The sequence below is a fragment of the Aphelocoma coerulescens genome, unplaced genomic scaffold, assembly GCF_041296385.1.
Source record: "Aphelocoma coerulescens isolate FSJ_1873_10779 unplaced genomic scaffold, UR_Acoe_1.0 HiC_scaffold_193, whole genome shotgun sequence".
Taxonomy (NCBI): domain Eukaryota; kingdom Metazoa; phylum Chordata; class Aves; order Passeriformes; family Corvidae; genus Aphelocoma; species Aphelocoma coerulescens.
This window is the reverse complement of record NW_027183541.1, coordinates 285,149-298,008: the sequence shown is the minus strand read 5'-3', so window position 1 is coordinate 298,008 and position 12,860 is coordinate 285,149. Positions and strand designations below refer to the sequence as shown.

Here is a 12,860-nt window from a genome sequence, read left to right as displayed (position 1 = left end):
CCCCCCCAGTTCCATACTGGGAGCACTGGGCCCCCCCCCAGTCCCAAACTGGGAGCACTGGGACCGTCCCAGTCCCAAACTGGGAGCACCAGGACCCCCCCCCCAGTCCCAAACTGGGAGCACTGGGACCCCCCCAGTCCCAAACTGGGAGCACTGGGACCGTCCCAGTCCCAAACTGGGACCCCCCAGTCCCAAACTGGGAGCACTGGGTCCCCCTCCAGTCCCAAACTGGGAGCACCGGGACCCCCCTAATTCCATACTGGGAGCACTGGGACCCCCCCAGTCCCAAACTGGGAGCACTTGGACCCCTCCAGTTCCAAACTGGGACCCTCCAGTTCCAAACTGGGAGCATCGGGACCCCCCCAGTCCCAAACTGGGAGCACTGAGACTGTCCCAGTCTCTCCCAGTCCCAAACTGGGACCCCCCAGTCCCAAACTGGGAGCACTGGGACCCCCCCCAGTCCCAAACTGGGACCCTCCAGTCCCAAACTGGGAGCACTGGGACCGTCCCAGTCCCAAACTGGGAGCCCTGGGCCCCCTCCCAGTCCCAAACTGGGAGCCCTGGGCCCACCCCAGTCTCTCCCAGTCCCAAACTGGGACCCCCCAGTCCCAAACTGGGAGCACTGGGACCCCCCCCCCCGTCCCAAACTGGGACCGTCCCAGTCCCAAACTGGGAGCCCTGGGCCCACCCCAGTCTCTCCCAGTCCCAAACTGGGAGCCCCGCCCCCCCCCCCCCCAGCCCTGACCCAGTTTCCTCCCAGTCCCTCCCAGTTTAATCCCTTCCAAATCCCCCGGCCTGGGGGCCTCAAATCCCGGACTGGGATTAACTGGGATTAACTGGGATCAGCGGGGCGGGGCCCAGGAAGAACCCGCCATCACCGTAAATTTGCATACACCCTAACGAGCGCCGGGTAATTTGCATAAATTTGCATCCGTTCTGCAGAAATACCGGTACCAAGATGAGGACAGCCCCCCCCTGGAGCAGAGCCCCGCCCACCTGCCCAGCCAGGTAAGGCCACGCCCACTTTGGGGCCACGCCCACTTTGGGGCCACGCCCACTTTGAGGCCACGCCCACTTTGGAGGAAGCCACGCCCATTTTGGGGCAAGAAACTCCCATTTGGGGAGGCCACGCCCCTTTATGAGGAGACCACACCCACTTTTGAGGAGACCACGCCCTTTTTTGGGAAGCCACGCCCCCTTCTGACCGACCAACCCCCAAATATGGTCAGGCCACGCCCCCCTTTGAGGCCACGCCCACTTTTGAGGGAACCAAGCCCTTTTTTGGGCGGGGAAACTCCCATTTGGAGCGGCCACGCCCCTTTCGGGAGACCACGCCCCCTTCTGACCCAGCCACTCCCAAATATGGTCAGGCCACGCCCCTTTATGAGGAGACCACACCCACTTTTCAGGAGGCCACGCCCCTTTTTGGAAGCCACGCCCCCTTCTGACACAGCCACCCCAAATATGGTCAGGCCACGCCCCTTTGAGGCCACGCCCCTTTATGAGGGAGCCACACCTCCTTTTGAGGAAGCCACGCCCTTTTTTGGGCGGGGAAACTCCCATTTTGGAGGCCACGCCCCTTTGGGGAGACCACGCCCTCTTCTGACCGACCACGCCCCCTTTGAGGCCACGCCCCCTTTATGAGGAGACCACGCCCACTTTTGAGGAGGCCACGCCCCTTTTGGGAAAACCACGCCCCCTTTTAACCCATCAACCCCCAAATATGGTCAGGCCACGCCCCCTTTTTAGACCACGCCCCTTTCGGGGAAGCCACGCCCCCTTTTGAGGAAGCCACGCCCCTTTCTGGCTCATCAACCACCAAATATGGTCAGACCACGCCCCTTTGGAGGAAGCCACGCCCCTATTTTTGGCGGGAAAGTCCTAATTTTGTGCGGCCACGCCCCTTTTGGGAAGCCACGCCCCCTTCTGACCCACTCACACCCAAATATGGTCAGGCCACGCCCCCCTTTGAGGCCACGCCCCATTTTGTGCTGACCACGCCCCCTTGTGACGTCAGCGATGATGTCGCTGTGCCTGTGGTGACGTCACAGGCGGGGGTGATGTCGCTGATGACGTCACAGGAGGTGGGCGGGGTTTGGGTGGGGGAGGGGGATTGGGGGAATTTGGGGAAGAATTCGAGGATTTGGGGAATTTCTGGGGGGGGATTTGGGGGGAAATTCGGGAATTTGGGGGGAAATTTGGGAATTTGGGGGGAAATTTGGGAATTTTGGGGGGAAATTTGGGAATTTGGGGCAAAATTTGGGAATTTTGGGGCAAATTTTGGGAATTTGACGGGGAATTTGGGAATTTCGGGTAAAATTTGGGGATTTGGGCGGAAATCTGGGAATTTTGGGGGAAAATTTGGGATTTGGGAGCAAAATTTGGGAATTTGGGGGGAAATTTGGGAATTTTGGGGGGGTTTTGGGTGGAATTTGGGGGATTTTGGGGGCATCCAGAGATTTTTTCCAAGGGCTTGGGGGGAATTGGGGGACTTTCCGGGAATTTTGGGATCTTTTGGGATCTTTTGGGGGGGTTTGGGGGTCTCTGACCCCCCCTCCCCCCCCCCAGGCCAACTCTCCCCCCGTCATCGTCAACACCGACACCCTGGAGGCCCCGGCCTATGTGAGACCCCCAAAATCCCCCCAATCCACCCCAAAAAATCCCCCCAAAATCCCCCAAAATTCCCTCCAAAAATCCCCCAAAAATCCTCTGAAATTCCCCCCAATCCACCCCAAAAATTCCCTCCAAAAATCCCCTCCAAACCCCCTGAAATTCCCCCCAATCCACCCCAAAAATTCCCTCCAAACCCCCCAAAATTCCCAAAAATCCACCCCAAAAATCCTCCGAAATTCCCACCAAATCTACCCCAAAAATCCCCCAAAAATTCCCACAACATCCTCCAAAGTTCCCAGCAATCCACCCCAAAAATCCACCCCAAAAATTCCCTCCAAACCCCCCGAAATTCCCTCCAATCCACCCCAAAAATCCCCCAAAAATCCCCTTCAAATCCTCCCCAAAATCCCTCGAAATTTGACCCAAAATTCTCCCAAAATTCCCACAAATCCACCCCAAACATCCCCCAAAAATCCTCCAAAATTCCCACCAATCCACCCCAAAAATCCCCTCCAAATCCTCCCCAAAATCCCTCAAAATCCGACCCAAAATTCCCACAAAATCCTCCCCAAAATCCCTCGAAATTTGACCCAAAATTCTCCCAAAATTCCCACAAATCCACCCCAAAAATCCCCTCCAAATCCTCCCCAAAATCCCTCGAAATTTGACCAAAAATTCTCCCCAAATTCCTACAAAATTCCCTCAAAATCCGACCCCAAATCCCTCAAAATTTGACCCAAAATTCCCACAAAATTCCCACAAAATTCCCACAAAATTCCTTCAAAATCCAACCCAAAATTCCCACAAAATCCCCCTAAAATTCACCCCAAATCCGCCCCAAAATCCTCCCTGAAACCCCCCCGAAATTCCCCCCAAAAATTCCCTCCAAATCCGCCCCAAAATCCTCCTGAATTCCACCCCAGGTCAGCCCCAAAATTCCCCCAAAATTCCCCCAAAATTCCCTCAAAATTCCCCCAAAATTCCCCCAAAATTCCCTCAATTTTCCCCAGAATTTTCCCCCCAAAGCCCCAAAATTCACCCCAAAAATTCCCTCCAAATCCACCCCAAAAATCCCCCAAATCCCCCGAATTCCCCCCAAAATCCCCCAAATTCCCTAAAATCCCCCAAATTCCCCCCAAAGTCCCTTAAATTCCCCCCAAAATCCTCCAAATTCCACCCGAAATTCCTGAAATTTCCCCCAAATCCCTCCCAAATTCCCCCCAAATTCCCCCCAAAAATCCCCCAAATTCCCCCAAATCCCCAAATTCCTCTCAAGATCCCCCAAATTCCCCCAAATTCCTCCAAAATCCTTCAAATTTCCCCAAAATCCCCAAATCCCCCCAAAATCCCCCAAATTCCTCCCAAATCCACCAAAAATCCCTCAAATTCCCCCCAAAGTTCCTGAAATTGCCCCCAAATCCCCCCAAAAAACCCCCCAAAACCTCCTCAAATCTCCCCCAAATTCCCCCCAAAATCCCCCCAAATCCCCCAAAATCCCCCAAAATCCCCCAAATTCCCCAAAATCCCCCAAATTCCCCCAAAATCCCCCAAATCCCCAGTCCTGACCCCGCTGTGTCCCCGCAGGTGAACGGCACCGAGGGGGAGGATGGAGTACGAGGAGATCACTCTGGAGAGGGTGAGACCCCAAAATCCCCCAAAACCCCCAAAATCCGCCCCAAATCCACCCCAAATCCACCCGGGAACCCCAAATTCGCATTCGGGAGCCCCAAAAACCCCCGAAATCAGCCCAAAAATCCTCCTGGGAACCCCAAAAACCCCAAAAATCTGCCCCAAATCCACCTGGGAACCCCAAAAATCCTCCTGGGAACCCCAAAAATCCTCCTGGGAACCCCAAAAAACCCCAAAATCCGGCCCAAATCCACCTGGGACCCCCAAAAATTCACCTGGGAACCCCCAAAACCCCCAAAATCAGCCCAAAAATCCACCTGGGAACCCCAAAAACTCCCAAAATCTGCCCCAAATCCACCTGGGAACCCCAAAAATTCACCTGGGAACCCCAAAAACCCCCAAAATCAGCCCAAAAATCCACCTGGGACCCCCCAAATTTGGCTTTGGGAGCCCCCAAAACCCCCCCAAAATCTGCCCCAAATCCTCCTGGGAACCCCAAATTCACATTCGGGAGCCCCAAAAAGCCCCGAAATCAGCCCAAAAATCCTCCTGGGAACCCCAAAAACCCCAAAATCCACCCCAAATCCACCTGGGACCCCCAAAAATTCACCAAAATCCCCACTGGGACCCCAAAATCCCCCCCGGCATCCCAAAATTCCCCCAGGACCCCAAAATTTCTTTTATTCTTTGCTTTTTGGGGTTTTTTGGGGGCAATTTTGGGGTTTAAAATTCAGGATTTTTTGGGGTTTTTTGGGGCAGTTTTGGGGTTTAAAATTCCGGATTTTTTGGGGGGGAGTGGGGAGGTTTTTTGGGGTTTTTGGGGTTTTTTTGGGGCCATTTTGAGGTTTAAAATTCAGGAAATTTTGGTGGTTTTTGGGGCAATTTTGAGGTTTAAAATTCAGGATTTTTTTTTGGGGGGGGGGAGGTTTTTTTGGGAGTTTTTGGGGTTTTTTGGGCTTTAAAATTCCGGATTTTTGGGGGAGGGGGGGGGGGGGAGGTTTTTTGGGCCTTTTTGGAGTTTTTTGAGGTTTAAAATTCAGCATTTTTGGGGGTTTTTTGGGAGTTTTTGGGGGGCAATTTTGGGCTTTAAAATTCCGGACTTTTTGGGGGGGGATGTTGGGGAGGTTTTTTGGGCCTTTTTGGGGTTTTTGGGGGGGTTTAAAATTCAGGATTTTTGGGGTTTTTTTTTGGGCAATTTTGGCGTTTAAACTTCCAGATTTTTTGGGGGGAGGTTGGGGTTTTTTGGGAGTTTTTGGGGGCAATTTTGGGGTTTAAAATTCAGGATTTTTGGGGGAAATTTTGGGGGCTTAAAATTCAGATTTTTTGGGGTTTTTTGGGTTTTTTTGGGCTTTAAAATTCCGGATTTTTTGGGGGGAGGTTGGGGAGGTTTTTTGGGGGTTTTGGGGGTGTTTTTGGGACTGACGAGACCCCCGAATCTCGGCCAGGGGAACTCGGGTTTGGGGTTCAGCATCGCGGGGGGCACCGACAACCCCCACGTGGGCGACGACCCCGGAATCTTCATCACCAAAATCATCCCCGGAGGCGCCGCCGCCCAGGACGGGCGGCTCAGGTGAGGAACCCGCCCCCAAATCCCCCCCAAATCCCCCCAAAATCCATCTCAGCACCCTCAGGAACCCCAAAATCCACCCCTGGAACCCCAAAATCCCCCAAAATCACCCCAAAATCCATCTCAGCACCCTCAGAAACCCCAAAATCCACCCCTGGAACCCCAAAATCCCCCAAAATCACCCCAAAATCCATCTCAGCACCCTCAGGAACCCCAAAATCCACCCCTGGAACCCCAAAATCCACCCCAGGATCCCCAAAATGCCTCGAAATTCACCCAAAACCCAGCCCAGGACGGGCGGCTCAGGTGAGGAACCCGCCCCCAAATCCCCCCAAAATCCCCCAAAATCCCCCCCAAATCCCCCCAAAATCCCCCAAAATCCATCTCAGCACCGTCAGAAACCTCAAAATCCAGCCCCGGAACCCCAAAATCCCTCAAAATTCACCCAAAATCCACCCCAGGAACCCCAAAATCCCTCAAAATTCACCCAAAATCCACCCCAGGAACCCCAAAATCCCTCAAAATTCACCCAAAACCCAGCCCAGGACGGGCGGGCTCAGGTGAGGAACCCGCCCCCAAATCCCCCCAAATCCCCCCAAAATCCATCTCAGCACCCTCAGGAACCCCAAAATCCACCCCTGGAACCCCAAAATCCACCCCAGGAACCCCAAAATCCCTCAAAATTCACCCAAAACCCAGCCCAGGACGGGCGGCTCAGGTGAGGAACCCGCCCCCAAATCCCCCCAAAATCCCCCAAAATCCATCTCAGCACCGTCAGAAACCTCAAAATCCAGCCCCGGAACCCCAAAATCCCTCAAAATTCACCCAAAATCCACCCCAGGAACCCCAAAATCCCTCAAAATTCACCCAAAACCCAGCCCAGGACGGGCGGCTCAGGTGAGGAATCCGACCCCAAATCCCCCCAAAATCCCCCAAAATCCCCCCCAAATCCCCCCAAAATCCATCTCGGCACCCTCAGAAACCCCAAAATCCACCCCAGGAACCCCAAAATCCCTCGAAATTCACCCAAAACCCAGCCCAGGAACCCCAAAAAAGCCACCTCAGAACCCCCCGAAAAACCCCAAATCCACCCAAAATCCGCCCCAGGATGGGCGGCTCGGGTGAGAAATTCACCCCAAAATCCCCTAAAATCACCCCAAAATCAGCTCAGGACCCCCAAAATCCTCCTCAGGCCCCTCAAAAACCCCAAAATCTCCCCAAATCCACCCGAATTCACCCCAAACCTCCCTAAAAACCACCCCAGGATTCACCTTGGAACCCCCAAAACCTCCCTAAATCCACCCCAAAACCTCCCCAAATCCCCCCAAAACCGCCCCAAATCCCCCCAAAATCGACTCAAATTGCCTCCAAACCTCGGAAAATTCCCCGAAAATTCCCCAAAAATTCCCAAAATTCCCCAAAATCTCCAAAATTCCCGGTTTCTCCCCAAATGCCAGGGTGAACGACAGCATCCTGTTGGTGAACGAGGCCGACGTCCGGGAGGTGCCCCCGAAACCTCCCCAAATCCCCCTAAAATTGCCCCAAAACCGCCCCAAATCCCCCCCAAACCGCCCCAAATCACCTCCAAACCTTGGAAAATTCCCCAAAATTCCCCAAAAATCCCCAAAATTCCTGATTTCTCCCCAAAATCTCAGGGTGAACGACAGCATCCTGTTCGTGAACGAGGCCGACGTCCGGGAGGTGCCCCTGAAACCTCCCCAAAACCACCCCAAATCCCCCTAAAACCGCCCCAAACCTCCGAAAATTCCCCAAAATTCCCCAAAAATCCCCAAAATTCCTGATTTCTCCCCAAATCCCAGGGTGAATGACAGCATCCTGTTCGTGAACGAGGCCGATGTCCGGGAGGTGCCCCCGAAACCTCCCCAAATCCCCCTAAAATTGCCCCAAAACCGCCCCAGATCCACCCAGATCGCCTCCAAACCTCGGAAAATTCCAAAAAATCCCCAAAATTCCCAAAAATTCCCCAAAATTCCCCAAAAATCCCCAAAATTCCTGATTTCTCCCCAAATGCCAGGGTGAACGACAGCATCCTGTTCATGAACGAGGCCGACGTCCGGGAGGTGCCCCCGAAACCTCCCCAAAACCACCCCAAATCCCCCTAAAACCGCCCCAAATCTCTGAAAATTCCAAAAAATTCCCCAAAAATCCCCAAAATTCCCTGTTTCTCCCCAAATCTCAGGGTGAACGACAGCATCCTGTTCGTGAACGAGGCCGACGTCCGGGAGGTGCCCCCGAAACCTCCCCAAAACCGCCCCAAATCCCCCTAAAACCGCCCCAAATCCCCCTAAAACCGCCCCAAATCTCTGAAAATTCCCCAAAAATTCCCCAAAAATCCCCAAAATTCCCTGTTTCTCCCCAAATCCCAGGGTGAACGACAGCATCCTGTTCGTGAACGAGGCCGACGTCCGGGAGGTGCCCCCGAAACCTCCCCAAATCCCCCCAAAATCCCCCCAAATCCACCTAAAGTCACCCCAAAACCCCCCAAAACCCCCCAAAACCGCCCCAAATCCACCCAGATCGCCTCCAAACCTCGGAAAATTCCAAAAAAATCCCAAAAATTCCCAAAAATTCCCCAAAATTCCCCCAAAACCCCCAAAATTCCCTGTTTCTCCCCAAATCCCAGGGTGAACGACAGCATCCTGTTGGTGAACGAGGCCGACGTCCGGGAGGTGCCCCCGAAACCGCCCCAAATCCCCCTAAAATTGCCCCAAAACCGCCCCAGATCCACCCAAATCGCCTCCAAACCTCGGAAAATTCCCCAAAAATCCCCAAAATTCCCCAAAAATCCCCAAAATTCCCTGTTTCTCCCCAAAATCCCAGGGTGAACGACAGCATCCTGTCCGTGAACGAGGCCGATGTCCGGGAGGTGCCCCCGAAACCTCCCCAAAACCGCCCCAAATCCCCCTAAAACCGCCCCAAATCTCTGAAAATTCCCAAAAAATTCCCAAAAAACCCCCAAAATTCCCGGTTTCTCCCCAAATCTCAGGGTGAACGACAGCATCCTGTTCGTGAACGAGGCCGACGTCCGGGAGGTGCCCCCGAAACCTCCCCAAATCCCCCTAAAACCGCCCCAAATCTCTGAAAATTCCCCAAAAATTCCCCAAAAATCCCCAAAATTCCCGGTTTCTCCCCAAATCTCAGGGTGAACGACAGCATCCTGTTCGTGAACGAGGCCGACGTCCGGGAGGTGCCCCCAAAACTGCCCCAAAACCGCCCCAGATCCACCCAAATCGCCTCCAAACCTCGGAAAATTCCCCAAAAATCCCCAAAATTCCCCAAAAACCCCCAAAATTCCCCAAAAATCCCCAAAATTCCTGATTTCTCCCCAAATCTCAGGGTGAACGACAGCATCCTGTTCGTGAACGAGGCCGACGTCCGGGAGGTGCCCCCAAAACTGCCCCAAAACCGCCCCAGATCCACCCAAATCGCCTCCAAACCTCGGAAAATTCCCCAAAAATTCCCCAAAAATCCCCAAAATTCCCGGTTTCTCCCCAAATCTCAGGGTGAACGACAGCATCCTGTTCGTGAACGAGGCCGACGTCCGGGAGGTGCCGCACTCGGCGGCCGTGGAGGCCCTCAAGGAGGCCGGCGCCGTGGTCCGGCTCTACGTCATGAGGAGGAAGGTCCCGGCCGAGAGGGTGGTGGAGGTCAAGCTCATCAAAGGGCCCAAAGGTACCCCAAAAACGCCCCAAACTGCCCCAAAATCCAGCCCAGAATCCGCCCTGGCATCTCAAAATGCACCCCCTCGGATCCCAAAGTCCCCCAAATCCGGCCCAGAATCCGTCCTGGCATCTCAAAAATCCCCCAGAGCCGCCCCAAAATCCATCCAGAAACCCAAAATCCCCCAAATCCAGCCCAGAATCCACCTTGGGGTCTCAGAAGTCATCCTGGGATCTCCAAAATCCCCCAAATCCACCCTGAAATCCATCCAGAAACCCAAAATCCCCCAAATCCGGCCCAGAATCCGTCCTGGCATCTCAAAAATCCCCCAGAGCCGCCCCAAAATCCATCCAGAAACCCAAAATCCCCCAAATCCAGCCCAAAATCCACCCCTGAATCTGCAAAATCTGCACCAGGAACCCGAAATCCCCCAAATCCAGCCCAAAATTTGTCCTGGGATCTCCAAAATCCCCCAAATCCGCCCTGAAATCCATCCAGGAACCCCAAAATCCCCCAAATCCACCCTGAAATCCACCCAGGAACCCCAAAATCCCCCAAATCCAGCCCAAAATCCACCCCAGGATCTGCAAAATCTGCACTGGGAGCCTCAAAATCCCCCAAATTCAGTCCAAAATCCACCCAGAAACCCAAAATCCCCCAAATCCAGCCCAGAATCCACCTGGGAGCCCCAAAATCCCCCAAATCCAGCCCAGAATCCACCCAGGAACCCCAAAATCCCCCAAATCCAGCCCAAAATCCACCTGGGATCTCCAAAATTGTCCTCGGGGACCCAAAGTTGCCCCGGAATCATCCCGGGAGCCCCAAAATGCCCCCAAAATGCCCCCAAAATGCCCCAAAATGCCCCCAAAATGCCCCAAAATGCAGCCCGGGACCCCCAGATTTGGGGACACCTGGGGACACCTGAGTGACAGCGGGGGGGTGACAGAGGGGTGACACCAGGGGTGACACCGGGGTGACAGGGGGTGGCCTGCCCGGGGTGAGGTGGCACCAGTGTGACACTGGGGTGACACCGGGGTGACACTGGGCTGACAGGGGTGACACCAGGGGTGACACCAGGGTGACACGGGGGGTGGCCCGGCCCGGGGCGAGGTGACACCGGGGTGACAGAGGTGACACTGGGGTGACAGTGGGGTGACACCAGGGTGACAGAGGTGACACTGGGATGACATGGGGGGTGGCCTGGCCCGGGGCGAGGTGACACCGAGGTGACAGGGGTGACACCGGGGTGACACTGGGCTGACAGGGGTGACACCGGGGTGACAGAGGTGACACTGGGGTGACAGGGGTGACACTGGGATGACACTGAGGTGACACCGGGGTGACAGGGGTGACACTGGGATGACACCGGGGTGACACTGGGATGACACTGGGCTGACAGGGGTGACACCGGGGTGACAGAGGTGACACGGGGGGTGGCCCGGCCCAGGGCGAGGTGACACCGGGGTAACAGAGGTGACACTGGGGTGACACCAGGGGTGACACCAGGGTGACACCGGGATGACACTGGGGTGACAGAGGTGACACCAGGGTGACAGGGGTGACACTGAGGTGACAGAGGTGACACCGGGGTGACACTGGGCTGACAGGGGTGACACCAGGGGTGACACTGGGGTGACAGAGGTGACACCGGGGTGACACCGGGGTGACACAGGGGGTGGCCCGGCCCGGGGCGAGGTGACACCGGGGTGACAGAGGTGACACGGGGGTGACAGGGGGGGTGGCCCGTCCCGGGGCAAGGTGACACCGGGGTGACAGGGGTGACACTGGGATGACACCGGGGTGACACTGGGATGACACCAGGGTGACAGGGGTGACACTGGGATGACACTGGGGTGACACTGGGATGACACTGGGGTGACAGGGGTGACACCGGGGTGACAGAGGTGACACGGGGGGTGGCCCGGCCCGGGGCGAGGTGACACTGGGGTGACAGAGGTGACACTGGGATGACACTGGGATGACACTGGGCTGACAGGGGTGACACCGGGGTGACAGGGGTGACACGGGGGGTGGCCCGGCCCGGGGCGAGGTGACACTGGGGTGACACTGGGGTGACACTGGGATGACACTGGGCTGACAGGGGTGACACCGGGGTGACAGAGGTGACACAGGGGTGACACGGGGGGTGGCCCGGCCCGGGGCGAGGTGACACTGGGGTGACAGGGGTGACACTGGGATGACACTGGGCTGACAGGGGTGACACCAGGGGTGACACCAGGGGTGACACCAGGGTGACACGGGGGGTGGCCCGGCCCGGGGCGAGGTGACACCGGTGTCCCCCGGCCAGGTCTGGGGTTCAGCATCGCGGGGGGCGTGGGCAACCAGCACATCCCGGGGGACAACAGCATCTACGTCACCAAGGTCATCGAGGGGGGGGGCCGCGCACAAGGACGGGCGGCTGCAGGTCGGGGACAAGATCCTGGCCGTGAGTGGGGACAGCGGGACAGGGGGGGATAACGGGGGGATAATGGGGGGATAATGGGGGGATAACGGGGGGATAATGGGGGGATAACGGGGACAGCGGGACAGGGGGGACAGGGGGGATAATGGGGGGATAACGGGGGGATAACAGGGGGATAATGGGGGGATAACGGGGGGATAACAGGGGGATAATGGGGGGATAATGGGGACAGGGGGACAGGGGGGACAGGGGGGGATAACGGGGGGATAATGGGGGGATAACGGGGGGACAATGGGGACAGGGGGGACAGGGGGGGATAACGGGGGGATAACGGGGGGATAATGGGGACAGGGGGGACAGGGGGGGATAATGGGGGGGATAACGGGGACAGCGGGACAGGGGGGACAGGGGGGATAACGGGGGGATAACGGGGACAGCGGGACAGGGGGGACAGGGGGATAACGGGGGGATAATGGGGGGATAACGGGGGGATAACAGGGACAGGGGGACAGGGGGGACAGGGGATAATGGGGGGATAATGGGGGGATAACGGGGACAGCGGGGGACAGGGGGGGATAACGGGGGGATAATGGGGGGATAATGGGGGGATAACGGGGACAGCGGGACAGGGGGGACAGGGGGGGACAATGGGGACGGGGGGGGACAGGGGGGACAGGGGGGACAGGGGGGATAACGGGGACAGGGGGGACAATGGGGACAATGGGGGAACAATGGGAACAGTGGGGACAATGGGGGGACAGTGGGGGACATGAGGGGACAATGGGGGGACAATGGGGACACCTGGGGGACAACGGGGGGATAATGGGGACAATGGGGACAATGGGGGGACAGTGGGGACGGGGGGACAACGGGGACAGGGGGGACAATGAGTGGGGACACCGGGGACAGCAGGGAGGTAATGGGGGGACAACGGGGACAATGGGGGGA

The 12,860-nt window shown here is 56.6% G+C and overlaps 1 protein-coding gene across 1 annotated transcript in view; it reads left to right on the top strand.

Moving 5' to 3' along the window:
• The first annotated feature begins 939 nt into the window (after positions 1–939).
• LOC138101098 (disks large homolog 4-like) overlaps positions 940–12,860 on the top strand; it is a 28,016-nt gene continuing 16,095 nt past the window's right edge. Inside the window, 7 exon segments of the mRNA XM_068998941.1 lie at positions 940–1,008; positions 2,569–2,622; positions 4,198–4,249; positions 5,688–5,812; positions 9,333–9,502; positions 11,799–11,881; positions 11,883–11,936. Of these exon segments, the coding sequence (XP_068855042.1) occupies positions 4,220–4,249; positions 5,688–5,812; positions 9,333–9,502; positions 11,799–11,881; positions 11,883–11,936 (462 nt within the window). The 5' untranslated portion in view covers positions 940–1,008; positions 2,569–2,622; positions 4,198–4,219.